Here is a 20,662-nt window from a genome sequence, read left to right as displayed (position 1 = left end):
TTCAAATTCACAAATACTGCTTCAAAGTGAGTATTTGGGCATGTGGAAAATATACATATTATATGTATATATATATTAGATTTCATCTCATAGATAAAATTGCTAAAATCTTGGCATAGTTGGTCTCAGATTTCTTCCTGTACCTCATTCCAAAATATGAAACCAGGACAGTCACCTTGTTATCTTTTGGAAGTGTGCAGTGTACAGTAGAGCTACATGGAAATGGTAGTATTCCCTATTTTTGCAATAATTATGATTGTAATTTTTCTACATGGTTGCTATAAAAAGAATTTGGGGATTGAAAAAAAAAAAACCTCATGTGACATATGGTAGCTGCCCAAGAGTAACTATCCTTCTGGGGTGGGAAATCCCAAGTAAATAGAGAAAAATTTTAAACCTAAATATAAAAATAATTATATAAAAAGGCATAGTAGTGTATATATTTCCTAGAAGCAAAAGTTATGTTGAGTTTTAATTAAGCATTCATTGTCAGACAAGGATCTGAGATCGTTCTTATTTTTTAAAATACTCATTAATGTACTAAGATCAAGAATAAAAGTCATATGAAATTTTCTCTTTTTAATTTTTATTGCTTAAATAGTGCTAAGATAAAAGATAATAGAGTGTTTCCTATGTCTAGGTTTCAATCCTCCTACAATTTAGTTCCTAATGTGGCCTGAGAAACATTGGAACATTTAAACATTAAACATTGGAACATTTAAAAAATGTTTTTTTTTCCTAAAGTACTTACACCAAATTCTGCTTATGAATACAAACAATCCTAAAAGGAACACAAAAGAAAGCAAATAAAAGAGCATAACCACATAACCACATCTATGTGTTGAATGAATCTCAATTCATAATATTCACCTGTATATATTTATGTCCATTGTTGGAAAGGTCAATAGTTAACCATTATCTGCTTATCGCTGAATAGATCTTGGATTCCTTCCTATCACTTGCATCAAAGATCAGAAGTAAAATAAAAATCGCTTTTTACCCATTGCCACATGCCCTAGAGATTAGCATGGAGATTTCTATGGTTGAGGGATAGTTAACAATTCTAACATTATACAAATCTAGCTCTGACTCACTTTGAGCTTATGTGGGATCAAAATAGGTCTGTGTTTCTGGCTGCCCTACTCTTAGGTTCAACCTTGAAAAGCACTGTTTTCAAGTTAAGAATTCATGAAGGAGAGTCACTTTGATGATTTATAAATAGTTCACTTTAACATTAACACTGCAAACTTCCAGATCTGTATTTATAAATTTGCCCCACTGCAAATGATGTCTTGCAGTTTTTCAAAGCCCAGAGATAATTTTTATTTATTTAGCAGCTAATGCTCTATTTTCAACACAGAATAGGTTTACCTATTAATAATAAGTACACTGGATTACAACAAATGACCAAAAAGAGGCTGATAAACACATAACGTGAGACAAAACTGTCTCTATGTCCCAGCAGATGGCTTATTAAAACAATACTTTATTGATATCATTATATTGAATTTATAACAATAAGTTTTAGAAAAGATCATTGGCATACTTTTTTGAATGAATACCTTTTGCAGAAACAGGAGCCAATCACATAGGCAGCAAAAATAACAAGGTAAAAAGATCACAAGTGAGCTGACACTGTGGAAGCTGAACTCTGGTTCTAGTTTGTTTGTTTGTTTTTTAAGCTCTACAATTAAGAATCAAACACATAACAGATCCCTATATTTTCACCTACTACAAAAAAACATGTAAATTAAATTACACCAGAACAAATCAGTAATATGTAGGAATATATCAAAGATAGTATTCCTTTTCCTTTCCTGAATTCCAGGTACATCTTCCACTAAGTCAATATAATTAGGCTATGAGTTTTCTCATTCCTTTCCAGCTACTGCTTTCCAGAAATGTGTTTTCTAGCTACACTATGAAACCTTCCTTGAGAATGGCTATACTGCTTCAACAAATAGTTCAAGCCTTTATTTTTTTCCAAATATTATTGACATGATTTTAAAATTACTATTACTTTACTCTCTGTAATAAAATCAAGCAAATATTAAATAAGTACTGGTATATATGAAGGCACTTATTCCAGTTTATGGTGGAATCAGGTACATTTTATGATGACATAACTAAATTTCTCACCAGCAAGTTTGTTTTGTATTTACTTCTCTATTTGACTGTGGTAGAAGTGATTTCTTCTAAAATTCATTGAACCTTTAAATATGTTGAGCATAAAATTGGTGTGAAATTAGACAACATGTTCTTTCAGAACCTGTAAAGCTATAATCAACCCTATAACTTAGGAAATCCTTGATTACTAATGAGGTGAAGCGGAGCTGACAACAGCTGCTAATTGTAACCATAATCTTATGTTGCAAGTGGCAGATGTATTTCAGAAAATATGTTTGATGAACAGATTTACTGGTGGCTGAGAATTACTTCCCAAACTTTCCCTGGAAATTGTTCCATGATGTTTATCATAGCCTATTTCTGCTCTGGGGATCAGTCATCCTTCTAAATGCTATCAGAGCAAATGAAAGAGTTAAATATTATATTGTTGTCTCCTTGTTGAATTATTGCTGGTTTTTCACACTATAATTGAATCTCTAAAGCTTTTTTGCATACATTTTTATGCTAACAGGAATCAGTCTAATGTTATATTTTCAGGCATGACCTTGTATTTTGTCAGACTTGACAGTATAATATTAGGAACATAATTTCAGATTCATTTGTTCTCCAAATATTTTTCTTCCCTTTGTCATAATTCTTGAGATTTTACAGGTAAAACTACTGCTCATTGTTTTTGCAAGACTTGAGTACCCTATAAAAAGTAAATATTTCTGGAAGAGCTATGGACTTAAAAAGGCATCAGCCACTTTTATATACCATAAAGCAAGGTTGCAAGTTTTACTATCAGTCTCTGATCAAGAAATTTTTCTCCTACAATTGTATCATGAGGAAATTATCAGATATATATCTCCAGACAATCTAAATTTTCATCAGTGATGCATTACCTACATGATAGTATGTTATCTATACAGTAGAAGTTTATCAAGAACTGTAATGACATTAGCAAATATTCACAATTAGTAAAATACATAAACCCATATATATTATATAAGCTCTACTTAATTAAAAAATAGGAGATTGATAAACTGTTTAAAAGATGAAATACTTGATGGAAGTAGAATAAATAGCACTGGAGTATCTACTGAGGGGAGAATTATAGATGTCTTATTTGCTACAAAATTACCTATGCAATCCATTTTTTCTAAAATGAATGGCTACAATTATATTATCAAAAACATGTTCAAAATGATATTTTGACTGTCCTCTTCAAATATAAAATGACGGGGCTAGATTTACCACACACACACACCCCTGCCAAAACCCACTAAAATCCAAATAAAATATATATATATGAAACAATTATTTTTGAAGCATTAGATACCAGGAGACAGAGAGGGTAATTCCTGAGAAAAGAGGAAGAAATTATGTGATCCTCAAAACTGGCTGCTGCCTGGGAGGGTTTCTAAACAATAATGCAGGAAGTGGGAGCCCAGATGGAGCCTGTCATTCCCTTGAATTCAGGAGATAATGCTGAGATTCCAGGGAGACCAAGGTGGGTAGAATTTTCTGGGCAGAGGACTTCATAGGATAGAGCTTCACAGAGAGAGAGCCACAGAAATATTAAGAGGATCCTGCTCAACTCTTCAGCTGAGTGCTAATCAGAACATGCATGAGAGCAGATAAAATGAAGTCATAGATGTAACCAATTATAATGGCCAGAGGGAGCAAAACTGAACGGCATGTGTCTTGAAATAGTCTAATTCCCATCAGCCAAAGTAGAAAACTCATAACTCATGGGGCTTTGGTAGAATTTCAGAAATGTCTTACTTGATTTATGGGGCAAAATTATATCTAGACAAAGGGCTGCCAAAGCAAGGGCCAGAAGGTTTAAGCTGTTTCAAGTAACTTAGCCACACATCTGAACACAGATCAATAGTATTTATAGAAATGAAAAGCTATAACACAGATAACACAGCATAAACACAATATTTGTCAGGCAATCAAAAATCACAGGTAAGCAAAAATGGGAAATGTGACTGCAAAGAAAAATCTGTCAATTGCAACTACCCAAAAATGACACAGTTGACAGAATTAGCTGACAGTGATATTTAAAAAGTTACTTTAAATGCATTCTGTATATTTAACTAGAGGAAAGTTTAAGGAAATAATATAGATATAGATAGATAAATAGATATATGTCTTTCATAGAACTTCTAGAGGAGAAACTACAGTCTGTGAGTTGAAAATTATACTCTGATGGAATTAAAGCAGGTTAGATATTGCAGGAAAAAAATAGTAAACTCGAAGATGAATGGTAAATATTTAAAATGATTAAGGTGGGGGGATTAAAAATTAGAGCACCAGTGAGCTGTGTTGCACTTTCAAGACACCTATCATAATTAAAATTAAATGATCTAAAAGAGAGGAGGGTAGGGTAAAATTATTGGAGAAACAGTGGTTGAAAAGTTTTCCAAGTTTGAGAAAATTCATAAACTCACAGATCCAAGAAGCTTAATAAACTTCAAGTACAAAACATATGAAGCATGTTATAGAAAATCACATCATAATCAAATTGCTTAAAACCAGTGACAAAATTTAAATGCATCCTAAGGAACAGCTAAGTTACAAAGAGAAAAATAAACATAAAGGCAGGGAAAAATCTTTACTATAGAGCTAGAAAAAAAAAAAATGCCCTCAATCTAAAATTCTGTACCCAGCAAAAAAAAAAAAAAAAAACAGAAATGAAAGTGATAACATAAAAAAAGGAATGCAAAATAAAATACAGTATTAATCCAAAGAATCCATGGTCTAAACATCACAATTAAAAGGAACAGAATGTTACATTGTGCAGTAAAGCAAAACACAACTATATGATTCTAGAACATATTTTAAATACAAAAGCAGAGATAGACTAACAGCATCATACTTAATAATAAAAAACTAATTTCTCCATAAGACAAGGAGGAAGGAAGGGACTTCTGTTCTTATCACTTCTATTTAGCATTGTCCTGGAAGTTCTTGCCAGTGCAATAAAGCAACAAAAAAATATAAAATATGTTCTTGATATGTAGACATAAAACCACAAAACATGGCTGAAAAAACCCTCCATGAATGGAGAAATGCACATTGTATATGGATTAATATATTCAGTATCATTAAGTTATTATCAATTCTGCCTACATTGATCAATGAACTCAACACAATCCCAATGAAAATTTCAGGAGGCTGTTTTATAGCACTTGATATATGAAAATGTAAAGGGCCTAGAATTACCAAGCAACTTCAGGTAGGAAAAAAAAAAAGTTTAAATGATGAATACTACATAATTTAAAGACTCTTTTTATAAAGGTGTACAACAGTGTGCCATTTTTGTAAACATAGATAAATATATAATTGGAATAGAAGAGAGAGTCCAGAGTTAGTTTCATACTTATATAAACAATTGAGTTTTGACAAATGTACAAAGTTTATTCAGTGAAAAGTATAGTCTTTTCAACCAGTGGTACAGGAAACATTGCATTTCCAATGTAAACATCCATATACAAAAAAGGAAAAAAAAACTTTGATCCATAACTCACACCATATAAAAATTCACTTAAAATGAATCATAGATATAAATATGACTAAAAGCAATAAATTTCCTACATGAAAAAAATACAATGAGAATTTTGAGATTAGGCAGATGCTTTCTATATAAGACACTAAAAGCTTCACCCATACATTTAAAAGTTAATAAATTGGATTTTATTAAAATTGAGAATTTTTGCTTTTTGAAAGTCACTTTAAGGGAATGGATATACAATCCACTGACTTGGGGAGAATATATTTGCAAATCGTATATCTGATAAAGGACTTGTATCCAGTGTGTGTGTGTGTGTGTGTGTGTGTATGTTTATGTATGTGTGTGTGTCTTCAAATCAATAACAAAGACATAACCCAGTAAAATTTAGGCAAATTTTGAATAGACACTTCATCAAAAAACATATATTGGTGACATATTAACATATGAAGAAAATGCTCAACATCATTAGCCATAAAGGTAATGGAGATATTATTATACATCTATTAGAATGGCTAGAATTAAAATAGTTGACAGTACCAAGGGTTGGTGAGGATGTAGAGAAATTGGAACCATCACACATGCTGATAGGAATGTAAAATTGTATAACCACTTTAAAAGTTAAACATATAACCACCACATGTTCCAATCATAACCCTCCTAGATATTTACTCTAGAAAAGTGAACGCATGTAACTATACAAATACTGATACACAAATATTTGTATGTGTACTTATATACAAATGTGTATAAATGTATTATAATATCCAAGTATTTGAAACAACTCAAAATATCAATGAATAAGTGAACAGATAAGCAAATTGTGGTATTTCCACACTTTGGAATACTATTCAGCAATTAGAAAATTAAACTATTAATGCATACAACAATATGGAAAATCTCAAGATAGTTATGCTAAATGAAAGAAGTTGGACAGAAGAGAATAAATACTGTATGATTTCATTTGTATAAAGTCAAGAAAATCCAATCAAATTTAATCTATATTGCCATAAAGTAGTTCAGTGTTTGCCTGGGAACAGGGTTTGGTTCCAGGATGTTTGGGAGGGAAGTATTACAAAGGGGAATTAGGAAACTTTGGGGGAAGATTTTGGGGATAGTTTAATAGGTGTACTAACATGCTCCACCCACCAGTGGGCTGGCACTTGCCCTGGGACCAGCCTCATCAACCAGTGGGCAGGCACAAGCCTGAGGACCCCCTGGGCCCCATCCCTACCCCGCAGAAGGCTGGCACCAACTCTGGGGCCCCTGGTCCCTGAAACCAGAGACTCCAAGACCCAGCTCTGCCACTAGTGCCCAGAACCAGCCACAGTACCCAACATCACCCACTCATGGGCAGACACCAGCCCAGGGGTCCCCTGGGATCTGGCCCTGTCCAACAACAGGCTGACAAGAAATTGAGGACACCTAGCCCCAAAATCACCACAGTCACCAACTCTGCCCACCTGTGGGCCAGTAATACCCCCGGGATATATGAGGCCCCAGAGCCAGCTACCATGTCACCCTGCCCCTTGAGACCCAGCAGCCTGCAGCCTCCACACAAGGCAGGGCCTGGTAACCAACTAGACCTGGGGCCAGCCACTCCTACCAGACCATCCGCAGTACTCAATCTGCCTCAACAGAAGAACCATGCAGGCCACATGAGGGCACCCCTAGAGGATATAGCTCTGGTGACCAGAGGGGAGTGCACTGCTGGGGCACATGGGACATCTAATACAAAAGGTCACTCCCAGGGTCAGGAAATGTAACCAGCCTACCAAATACATAGAAATAAAAACAGCAAATAAGGCAAAATGAGGTGACAGAGCAATACGTTCCAAATGAAGGAACAAGATAGTACCTCACAAGAAGGAGTAAGTGAAGTGGAGAGAAGCAATCAACACAATAAAGAGTTCAAGATAATAATCATAAAAATGTTCAAAGAACTTGGGAGAAGATTGGATGAACAAAGTGACAAGTTAGAAGATTTTAACAAAGAGTTAAGAAAATATGAAGAAGAACCAAAATACATGAAGCATACAATAACTGAAATAAAAAATAGATCAGAATGAATCAACAGATTAGATGATACAGAAGAACAGATCAGCAAGCTGGAAGAAGACAGAGTAGTGGAAATCACTGAAGCTGAACAGCAAAAAGAAAAATAATAATAAAAATAAAGGAGGACAACTTAAGAGACCTCTAGTACAAAATTAAGCATACTAAGATTCAAATTTTCGGGTCCAGAAGGTGAAGAAAGAGGGGCAAAAAATATATTTGAAGACATTGTAGCAGAAAACTTCCCTAACCTGAGAAAGGGAACAGGCATTCAGGCCAAGAAGCAGAGTCCAAAATAGGATCAACCCAAAGAGGACCACACCAAGATATATTGTAACTAAATTACAAAAATTAAAGATAAAGAGGGAATATTAAAAGCAGCAAGGGAAAAGCCACAAATTATGTACAAGGGATTTCCCATAAGGTTATCAGTCAGCTTTTCAGCAGTTACTACACAGGCCAGAAGGTAGTGACACAGTATATTTAAAGTGATGAAAAGGGAAAAACCTGCAAGCAATAATACTCTCCTGGGCAAGGCTTCATTCATATTTGATGGAGATATCAAAAGTTTTACAGACAAGCCAAAACTAAAGAGTTCAACACCAACAAACCAAATTTAAAGAAAAAGGATTTCTCTGAGTAAAAAAGAAAAGCAGAACTAGAAATAGATAATTACAAAAGGAAAAATTTCATTTGTAAAGACAAGTATACAGTAAAGGTGGTAAATCAACGATTTATGAAGCTAGTAGGAAGGTTAAAAGACCAAAGTAGTAAAACCATCTATATATATAATAAATAACTAAGGGATACACAAAACAAAAAGATGTAAAATATGATGTCAAAACAGTAAATGTGGAGTGGGGCTGGGGAGTAAAAATGCAGGGTTGTTAAAATCTGTTTGAGTTTAAGAGATCTCAAACTTAAAATAATCATATGTACATGGATGGCTATATATAAACCTCATGGTAACAACCTCATGGTAACGCTCAACAAACAAAAGTTCAGGACCAGATGTCTTCACAGATGAATTCTACCAAACATTTATAGAAGAGTTAATACCTATTCTTCTCGAATTATTCCAAAAATTTAAAGAAGAATGAATAATTCCAAACTCATACCAAGAGGCCAGCATCATCCTGATACCACTCAAACATCTATAGCAGATACATACATGCAAATGAGAAAGGAATCCAAGCAAAACAGTAAAGGCAGCCATCAAATCAAAAGGGAGAAGAGAAAAAGAAGAAAGGAACAAAAAAGAACTATAAAACCACCCCTAAACAATTAACAAAATGGCAATAGGTACTTACCTATCAACAATTACTTTATTTTTTTATTTTATTATTATTTTTTTTTGCGGTACGTGGGCCTCTCACCGCTGTGGCCTCTCCTGTTGTGGAGCACAGGCTCCGGACGCGCAGGCTCAGTGGCCATGGCTCACGGGCCCAGCCACTCCGTGGCATGTGGGATCTTCCTGGACCAGGGCACGAACACGTGTCCCCTGCATCGGCAGGCGGACTCTCAACCACTGCATCACCAGGGAAGCCCAACAATTACTTTAAATGTAAATGGACTAAGTGAAAAAAACATAATGACCCAAAATCTTTGGGATACAGCAAAAACAGGTCTAAGAGGGAAGTTTATAGCAAGAAAAACCTATCTCAGGAAACAAGAAAAACCTCAAAGAAACAACCTAACTTTACATCTAAAGGAACTAGGAAAAGAAGAAAAAATAAAATCCAAAGTTAGTAGAAGGAAAGCAGTTATAAAGATAAGAGCAGAAATAAATAGAGACCAAAAAAAAAAAAAAAACCACAATAGGAAAGTTCAATAAAACTAGGAGCTAGTTCTTGGTAAAGATAAACAAAATTGATAAACTTTTAGCCAGACTCTTTAAGAAGAAAGAGAGAGGGCCCAAATTAACAGAATCAGAAATGAAAAAAGAGAAGTTACAACCTACACCACAGAAACACAAAGGATCATAAGAGAATACTATGAACAATTATACACCAAGAAAATGGACAACCTAGAAGAAATGGACAGATTCTTAGAAATGTGCAACCTCCCAAGATTGAAACAGGAAGAAATTGAAAATTATTATTTTATTACCAGTAATAAAATTGAATCAGTAATTTAAAAAAAAATGCCTAACAAACAAAAATCCAGGACCAGATATTTTCCCAGATGAATGCTACCAAACATTTATAGAAGAGTTAACACCAATCTCTCAAACTATATTCCAAAAAATTAAAAAGGAATGAATGCTTCCAAATTCATACTAAGAGGTCAGCATCATCCTGATACCAAAACCAGATGAAGATAACACAAAAAAATTAAAAGCCTATACCACTGATGAACATAGATGCAAGAATCCATAACAAAATATTAGCAAAATGAATTCAACAATACATTAAAAGGTTCATACCCCATGATCAAATGGGGTTTATCCCAGGAAGGAAAGGATTGTTCAGTATTTGCAAATCAGTGTGATATACTGCATTAACAAATTGAAGAATAAAAATCATATGATATTTCAATAGATGCAGAAAAAGCTTTTGACAAAATTCAGCATTCATTTATATAAGAAAAAAACTCTCCACAAAGTGGGTATAGATAGAATATACCTCAACATAATAAAGGCCATATATTACAAGCCCACAGCTAAAATCATACTCAGTTTTGAAAAGCTGAAAGAGTTTCTCTAAAATCAGTAACAAGACCTGGATACACACTTTCACCACTTTTATTCAACATAGTTTTAGAAGTCCTAGTCACAGCACAGTCAGACAAGAAAAAGAAATAAAAGTCCTCCAAATTAGAAAGGAAGAATAAAAACTGTCACTGTTGGCAGAGGCCATGATACTAAGAAAACCCTAAAGATGCCACCAAAAAAATACTAGAACTCATCAATAATTTGGTAAAGTTGGAAGATACAAAACTATTGATAATATACAGAAATTTGTTGTATTTCTAGACACTAAAAATGAACTATCAGAGAAATTAAGAAAACAATACCATTTACAGTCACATCCAAAAGAATAAAATACATAGGAATAAATCTAAAGAGGTTAAGGACCTGTACTTGCTAAACTATGCAACACTGATGAAAGAAATTGAAGAATACACATGCACAAACAGATGGAAAGATATACCATGTTCATGGATTATAAGACTCAGTTTTGTATATAATGTATATAAAATATCCATATTCCCTAAGGCAACCTACAGAATCAATGCAATCCCTATCAGAATACCAAAGTGATTTCTCACAGAACTAGAACAAATCTTCTAAAATTTGTATGAAACATGAAAGACCCTGAATAGCCAAAACAATCTTGAGAAAGAAGAATGAAGCTGGAGGTATCATGAGCTCTGATTTCAAAATATACTACAAAGCCACAGTAATCAAAACAGTATGGTACTTGTACAAAAACAGACACATAAATCATTGGAACAGAATAGAGAGCCCAGAAGTGAACCTGCACTTACATGGGCAATTAATCTACCACAAAGGAGGCAAGAATACTTAATGGAGAAAAGATAGTCTCTTCAATGAGTGGTTGTGGGAAAACTGGACAGATACATGTAGAAGAATCAAACTGGACTACTTTTTCACACCATGCATAAAAATAAATTCAAAATGGATTAAAGACTTAAATGTAAGAACTGCGACCATAAAAGTTCTAAAAGAAAACATGGGCAATAAGCTCTTTGACATTGGTCTTAGTAATATTTTTTTTTGATATATCTACTCAGGCAAGGGAAACAAAAGCAAAAATAAATAAATGGGACTTAAACTAAAAAGTTTTTGCCCAGTGAAAGAAACAATCAACAAAATGAAATGGCTGCCTACTGACTGGGAGAAGATATTTGCAAATGATAGATCCAATAAGTGGTTAATAGCCAAAATAGATCCAATAAGTGGTTAATAGCCAAGATATACAAAAACCAAACAACCTGTTTAAAAAATGGGCAGAGGTTCTGAATAGACGTGTTTTCAAAGACATATAGATGGTGAACAGGCACATGAAAAGATGCTCAACATCACTCATCATCAGGGAAATGCAAATCACAACCACAATGAGATATCACCTTGCAACTGTCATAATGCTATTATCAAAAAACAACAAATGACAAAGGTTGACAGGATGTGTACAAAAGGGAACCCTCATACACTGTTGGTGGGAATATAAATTGGTGCAACCAATATGGAAAACAGTATGGAGATTCATCAAAACTACTAAAGCTAAACTACCATATGATCTAGCAATTCCACCTGAGTATTTACCCAAAGAAAAAGAAAACACTCATTAGAAAAGATATATGCACCCCTACGTTTATTGCAGCATTATTTACAATATCCAAGATATGGAAGCAACCTAAGTGCCCAGTGATAAATGAATGGATAAAGAAGATGTGGTATATATGCATATATGCACAATGGAATATTACTTAGCCATCAAAAGAATGAAATTATGCCATTTGTGACAGCATGGATGGATCTAGAGTAAATAAAATAAGTCAGACAGAGAAAGACACATACTGTATGATTTCGCTTGTACGTGAAATCTAAAAAGCAAAACAAATGATCAAACATAACAAAACAGAAACAGTTATAGATACAGAGAACAGATAATTCTCAGAGGGGAAGGTATAGGGGAGGAAAGAAATAGGTGAGGGAGATTAAGAGGTACAAACTTCTACTTGGCAAATAAATGAGCCATAGGTATTAAATGTATAGTGTGGGGAATATAGTTAATAACTATGTAATACCTTTGTAAGGTGGCAGATGGTAGCTAGACTTATCATGGTGATCATTTTGAAATGTATAGACATTTTGAATTACTGTGTTGCTCAACAGGAAAAACATAGTGTTGTAAGGAAATTATACTTCAAAAACCAACTCATAAAGAAATATCATATTTGTTTGTGGTTAGCAGAGGTGGGGGTAGGTGGAGGGAGAATTGGATGAAGGCAGCCAAAAGGTACAAATTTTCAGTTATATGTAAGTACTAGTGATATTGATATAATATTCAACATGATAAATATAATTAACACTGCTGTATGTTATATATAGAATTTATTAAAGAGTAAATCCTAAGTGTTCTCTTCAGAAGGAAAAAAAAATAAAAATTTCTGTTTCTTTAACTTTGTATCTATATGAGATGAATGATGCTCACTAAACTTATTGCATTAATCATTTCATGATGTATGCACATCAAATCGTTATGCTGTACACCGTAAACTTTTACAGTGCTATATGTCAATTATATCTCAATAAAGGTGGAAGGAAAAAAAAGAAATTTCCTATTGTGGGAAATGGAAAAAATGATGAAAAACTAGACCAAATTCTGAGGGACAAAAGCCAGATTTTGCTTTTTGTATAATTTTGTCCTTGAGGCTTTGCTTTGTACCACTGAGGTCGGTCAAAGCAGTTTATGAATGTGAAACAATATTAATTATCTCTAATTAATAATTAGGTCAGTAAGAAAGCAGAATATATCTGCTAAAGATATATTAGCTATGCATTCAGATCATCAATTATTTGAACCTCAGTCTGCTAATTATTTGTTCAGTGTCCTTAGTAATGTTCCTTAAACTCTTTGCATCTCAATTTATGTTGTTTTAAAATGTAGGTGTACGTGTCAATTCCAAACTGCCAATCTATCCCTCCCCCTCACCCTTCCCCCCTGTTTAACCATAAGTTTGTTCTCTAAGTCTGTGAGCCCTGACTACTGTATTTAAAATTAGATAATCAACAAGGACTTACTGTACAGCACAGGAAACTTGGCTGAGTGTTCTTTAATAACCAAAATGGGAAAAGAATTTGAAAAAATAATAGATACATAAATATGTCTAACTGAATCACTTTGCTGTGCAACTGAGCCTAACACAACATTGTTAATCAACTTTGGTCCAATATAAAATAAAATATTTTTAAAATGTAGATGATAACTGTTGTACTCACCTTATAATGTTGTGATGAGGTTTAAATGATCTAATAAATATAAAGCTCTTTGGATAGTTTCCAGCTCATAGCAAGGGCTCAATACATGATAACAATTATTTTATAGAGGAAAGTATAGGCAACATATTTGTCTCATGTCATGAATCTGGTGCCACAATTGAAGTAGAAAAGACATTGAATACTATTTTTTGAAAATTTCAAAATCTATCAAGAACAGATACTTACTGAGCATTTATAGCTATTGGTATGGACAATCCCTTATTCATTTTTAATATAAGTGATTTATTTCTATTTCAATATTGCAAAGAACACAAAAACACTTTAAACTTCTTTTTGTTACTTACAAAAATAAATGCACATATAAGAGATGCCAAAACCAATCAGCCACACTCAATTTCATTAAAAAATAAATAAACATTTTGGATATAAAAATGCTGGCACATATTTGTAGACCACTGGAAAACTAGATTACTTATTCATTTCATTTTAGGAGTTCTGTTTTATATAATACGAACATTTTAAATTAATCCATTTCATGGTTGCTGATACAAAAGTGTCAGTAAAATAATCTTTTATGCATTGATATCATTATAAGTCATGTTTTTAAATTAATTAGCAATATACAAAATATATAATTTGAACCTGAACATTTATTTAAAAGAGAAAGTTAAGTCAATTCTATTCTAATTAACCTAAAACTAACCAAATATTTCAAGCTAAACTCTGAGTACTAACTACAGATTAAAATTTCACAAACTTTCTTTATTTTAAAAATATATTAATTGACCAACAAATTAAATATAAATTAGGGCATATTTAGTGCAACAAATGTTGCTTTGTAAATAACATGAATAGTTATTACATCTTAAACTAAATTTAATACTTATATGCTTAGTATTGTGCTCACTGATTTTCTATGTGATGGTATGATATGAATTCCAGGAAATCTGGGCATTCCCAATAAATATTTAACCATTTATATTTCTTAATTAAAAATTAAATTTGATCAAAAAATTTATTGAAATATAGTTTATTTACTGCAATATTGTGTTTTAGGTATACAGCAAAATGATTCAGTTATATATACATATAAATATATATATTCTTTTTTTTACATTCCCTTCCATTACAGGTTATTACAAGATATTTAGTACAGTTCCATGTGCTATACAGTCGGTCCTTGTTGGATAAAAAATTAAATTTTAAACAAAGCATAATTTTAGGCATTTTACTAGCCACACATTAACCGACAATATATTATTTGTCTGTCTCTTTTGTCTTCATCAACATACCTACCCATCTTCATCCACCCATCCTATTCATCCATTTATGTCACAACTATATTTATATTCTCCTTAAGCAGAGTTTCTGGCATATTTGAAAACTTTTAAATGGTTAATACAATATTCAAATTTTGGGAAAGTATTACACTATTCTTTACTATACTATACCAATGTTTAATAGTTTTACTGTTCTCAAATATCATTACTCGTTTTACCAATTCTTTGTTTTATTAATAGAATATAATTGATATTTTGCTTCTCAAAAATTTTGATGTAAAATGTGCCTAGGGACTATTTTCAAAAGATGTTTTTCATCAGTTTTCAAGGTATCTCTTAAGCTTTTCTAGAAGAACTTCTTTTCTAATGTATTTGTTTAGATATCTTATTATTCGAACTATGGTTTATCTAAGAAGGGCAATGAGACAAGAATTACATCAATAACTAAGGGATTAGAATCATGGACACTGGAGCCAGACAGCCTGAACCTCAAACCCAGCTTTGCCAGTGACTAATTATTTGGCAAGTTATTTAAATGTTCAGTACCTTAGTCTTATCATCTACAGAAAGATATAATAATAGGAGCTACCTTGTAATATGCGATAAGAGTCAAATGAAATAATATATCCAGAGCACTTAGAAGACAGCCCAGCTAAAAGTCTGTGCTATGGAAGTGTTTGGTTGTATTACTGTACTTGATCATACATGGTACATTTTTTTTCACACAGCTTATAAGTAGTGAGGTTATCATTTTTCTTCAAACTTATGTTTTCTCAAAATACTTACTTTATTAAATTGTTCATGGCATCTGGGTCATATGCTGTAACCTGTCCAATGATGCTTCCTTCCTTTACATCTTCATCTACTTCTATCAAGTAAAAAATTTTGCTGAACACAGGAGGCTCATCCATGTCTTCCACAGATATTTTGACCACAGCTGTGTCTTTGAAAGGTCCCAGGTACAGGAATCGTGGATCAGGGTGGGTGTTACTTGCATCCACTTTTAAAGTGTACAGCATTTTGTTTTCATAATCTAAATTCTGAAGTTAAATAAAATATGAAAAATTAGTATAATATAGTAGACATAAAAATGGAAGACAATTTCAAAATTTAATAACCACCTCTCTTAATAGTCCCAGTAATTCTTGTTAAATAACTTTCCCAATTATTGCTTCATGGGTATAACAAATAAATTAGGAAAATTTTTTTTGCCTTACACATTTACAAGGAGTAGTTCTATATAACAGTATACACATTAAGATTGATTCACACTTAGTAATGCATTTTACATTTTGGTAGTCATAGGTAAATGAAGTATTATCTAGTAAATACATAGGCTATTTCTTACTATATTATTATTATTAAAGTTATAAAAAATTTAAATCAGCAGAAACATAAAATTGAGATTTAACAAACCATTCACATAAGTTGCTTCCTTAAGTCCTACAGTTCTAAGACTATGTTTTAAAAAGAAAAAAGAAATTATTAATCTGACCACTGTGGAAAAAAAGATGTGAATGAAAGCAGGGAAATTAGGGTGATATAAAGTAATCAGTATTTAGCTTGATTATTCTGTGTAATGCTTTATAATGTTCTCCCCCACTGCTTTAAAAATCAAACATCTTCAGGCTTCATCTATTTTAATAAACCATCACACTTAACAGTTTAAATATTTTAAACAGTGAATGAAATAATACCATGGAGAAATATCAAACAAAGACTTTTGAGAGTATCTAATCCTTGTTTGATTGTTGTCTACTATAAGCACAAGCTGTTGAGGTTTTATAACAGTTTTTAACTGTCAATGATAAAGATGCTTAACTTATTTGAAGTGAAATCACAACTATTCCCACTTATATGAGGGATAGAAGCATGTAAAGGATGGGAAAAATAAATCCTAGGCTTTTCTTCCTTGAAAAGCAAAAATAAACTATAAAGCACTCAATGAGGAAATGAAGACAGCAAGAAGAAACCTGTTTGACAGTTATAATCCCTTCCTGTGTATCCTTGTCAGTGACGACATCAAACATGTCTGCTCCGTCTCCTTCAGCAATGCTGTATTCCATCTCAGCATTTTCCCCCACATCAGGGTCATTGGCTTTTATCCTTCCAAGATGAGTTCCAAGAGGTACAGACTCAGGAGAATAAAATTGATACGTACCTGAAAATTAAATCAAAGCTGTTTCATCTTTAGATAACAAAAATCTTTCATTTCCTCTGCCTTTTTTACTTAAATTAATTTCAAATTAGGAGAGTTTTTCATCATATTGAATTGTAAGCCATTAAAAATTATAGATTTATTAAGTTAGAAAAATAATTTATAAAGGCAGAGTATCTCATTTTGTAAATGAGAAATATATGTTCCAGAAAGATTAAGTGAATGTCTCAAGGTTATTTAGATAATAGATGGTAGTCCTGATATTAGAATCCAGAGCTTTTGACTTAAGAGGGCAAGGACAACAATTATTTACTGCTTATCTGAAGCATTCAACATTGTCATTACACATTTTTACTTATACTAAATGATTTAGAATATGCATTTATTCTTATATTCTAACTCAGGGATAGAAAAAATAAATCCACACACAAGTTCTTTCTTTGTGTTTTTTTTTTTGCTTGTTAATGTCTTTAAGTGGGATATGAACGTTTCTGTCGCCTGCAGTTGCAGCCATTACATAGTCCTGTTCATGAAAGCATTTCAGTTTGTGAGGATTTATTTAAGAGATAATAGGAAAATATCACAAAAATGTTAATGAAAGTTAGAAATGTTTTTAAACATTTAATATGTGTTGAAATCTATATAAGGCCAAAGGCCCTCTATGTTAATTTATTTAATTCTAACATTAGTCCTTATAGAACGAAGGCAGGTGTATTATCCTCAGATAAGGCTCAAGGAAATCATCCTTTAAAGCTGGGAAAAGCAGAAGGCAAAACTAAGTCTCCCTGACTTCAAAGTCTGTTCTCTTTCCAATTTGCTTGGTGGTTAAGAAGAGGGACTTCTAAATCCAACTGCCCTGGATTTGAATTTTCATCACTAGGCAAGTTAGTTAAATTCTCTAACCCTTAATTTACACATCTATAAAATAGAGGTGATGATAGCTATTAACTCATAGGTTTGTTATGAAGATTCCATGAAATGACGTCTTTAACATGCTTAGCCCAGTTCTTAGTTCAAGAACATTTTTACTATTACTATTAGAGTTCCAAACCTTCTGCTGAGATTATAATAGATCATAAAATTATAGAGTGGCAAGTCATTTGAGAATTTATCACATCATACTTTTTCAGTTTATGTTTAAGGAACCTGAATGCAAAGTTTAGATTTATGTTAATTAGTCGTCTTATTCATATTCTCAGCAAAGTTTATTTTTTAATATTTATCATTTGTGTATGTCCACCATCTAGAGCTGTATCATCAAGTATTTCAAATTTGATTAGCTTGAAAAAAATGCTTTACTGTATTGGAATCAATGTTATAAATTGAAATTTCAGGGCCCTTAACAGAACATTTCAAGATAGGACTTCTTATCATTTTATTTGCTGCAACATAGAAATATTTTCAGCAGAGAATGAGTCTGTTTTTGTAGGACCTCATGGCTTGCAAAGAATCCATGGTTTAACATAGAAATCATGACAACTGAAAGTCTATTAACTGATTTAATCTTCACAAGTAGGTAACAGATACCAGCAAACTCTAACATATCTCAGGTGCCATCACAACCAAGTTATTTCATGAGACCATGGGCCAATAAGAAAGAAAAATGTGGCCAATTAAACTAACTTGCATTGATTTTAATATAGTATCTGATTTCAGAGACGTTAAAACATCAACAAACCTGTGTTTTAGAATTGATTAAATAAGGGATTATAATTCTTACATACAAACAAGAGAACTGAGGCAAGACAAGTGATAGACATGGGATTTGAAGCCTGGTGGTCAGACTTGAGAGTCCATGCTCATAACCAGGAAATAGATAAGAAAAAGAACTAGATGGTCATAGGAAATGTCGGGAAAGGTAGTCCAGAAAATTTTATAACTCTTCAAAAGGTAGAAGAAGATAACTAAAGTTGCCAAAAAAGAACCTAATTTCCTTGTTTTCTCCATTACCTACTTAATGATGAAATGATCCTAGTCACTGTTAATTAATTTGTGGGAAATTGTGATATTCTGTGGGAAGAGGGCTTGTGGTTTCATCTTTATCTATAAACTAGTAGTGAAACTACTAGTAAAAGTATTAAACTGTTCATAGTGTGTTTGAGAAACTTTCCACATGGTATCACTGAAACCTCTCTTACTCTGGGGAAATCGAGGAGGATTGTTGTTGACGTCTGTCAGAGTGATGTTCACTGTGGTGGTTCCAGAAAGGCCTCCCATCTGGCCACCCATGTCTTTGGCTTGTATAACCACTTGGTACTGCTCTCTGTTTTCTCTGCTCATGTCTGGTAATGCAGTTTTTATTATGCCTTTTGGAAAAAATAGACAAATATTTTGTAGTTCAATCACTGTGTTTTAAAATTAAGCCATGCAAGATCCACTTTACAGACATTAATCAGAACAAACATGATAAGATGTCAGTGTACCTAGATAAGTCTTTCAATCCATATATAACCAATTTAACATAATTCAGAGAACAGAAAAAAGTTCTTCCATGGGCTATTGTTCAGGAAAACATTTTTGCTAGATCAATTTAATTATCCTTTGGACTAGAAAAGCTAAATTTAGTCAAAACCCTGTAGATGAATAAGCTTAATTTTGATGATTGTCACATTTTTTTTTTTGGTTTTGAGTATTTCCTAAGACATGTAATGTGTTGAATCTCTGTGAAATTTTGTATTTAATGTAATAAATTTAAATCCAATAAATACTAGTCTAAAGGGCTAAGGATTCAAATCTTTTTAAATAATAGGAATTCTGCTTCTGTATCCATGGAATAACTATCAATATAAGGAATAAATAAAAACATGATACTTAATAGCTTTTTAAATATAGAAAATCTATAAATGTGCATGCAGATGTATTGCATAATGAGAAAGAGACCAACTATTAGATGTTGTTACCTGATTCTGGGTCCACTGAAAAATATGGCTGTCCTTGCAATATGCTGTAGACCACTTTGGCACTATTTCCATAGTTGGAGTCATCTGCATCTGTTGCAGTCACTTGTATAACAGATGTACCTACATGAATCCACACCCAAACACAGACACTTAAGTACTTAGAAATTTGAAGCTATATTTATGAAACCATATTATTGGGAATGTGGTGTGTTAGACCATGGTACATGTTTCAAGAAATTTGTTTAAATTATGCTGCTAAAAATCACTTATCTTTCATTTTTTTTTAATTTAAATATTCCTTAATAATATTGTTACTATTATTGAGCTATCTAAAAAAGTCAAAAGCAAAATTTATCATAAAGATGAATATGCACTAATTGGTTGAAAATACTGTGACAGAAAACAATTTTTCACTGAATACAGTGCACATACAATTTTCAATTAATACATGTATTGCTAACTGGAAATGTGAGTTCAAAGATAAATCCAACATTGAAAGCACTCCTGCTGCTTTTTATTCTGATAAATTAACTAAATAATATAAATTGAAAATAAAGAGGCCCTGTTTTTATCAAGACACAAAAGGTAAAATGGCCAAAATTTTTGGTATGCAAGATATATATGCTTATTTTGTCTGTGCCTCTCATTGTAATGTAGTTAACATAATCATATATA

At 32.6% G+C, this 20,662-nt stretch overlaps 1 protein-coding gene across 1 annotated transcript in view; it reads right to left on the bottom strand.

Moving 5' to 3' along the window:
* The window catches only part of CDH9 (cadherin 9), a gene marked incomplete at both ends in the record, with an annotated part of 81,489 nt that overhangs the window by 11,788 nt on the left and 49,039 nt on the right, over window positions 1–20,662 (bottom strand). The window contains 4 exons of the mRNA XM_079703714.1: window positions 15,716–15,969; window positions 16,903–17,090; window positions 19,226–19,393; window positions 19,988–20,107. Of these exons, the coding sequence (XP_079559840.1) occupies window positions 15,716–15,969; window positions 16,903–17,090; window positions 19,226–19,393; window positions 19,988–20,107 (730 nt within the window). The remainder of the gene's footprint in view (window positions 1–15,715; window positions 15,970–16,902; window positions 17,091–19,225; window positions 19,394–19,987; window positions 20,108–20,662) is intronic.

Source organism: Hyperoodon ampullatus (genome assembly GCF_949752795.1).
Source record: "Hyperoodon ampullatus genome assembly, chromosome: 4".
NCBI lineage: Eukaryota > Metazoa > Chordata > Mammalia > Artiodactyla > Ziphiidae > Hyperoodon > Hyperoodon ampullatus.
The sequence above is the reverse complement of the archived record's forward strand: the minus strand, read 5'-3'. Positions and strand labels throughout refer to the sequence as shown.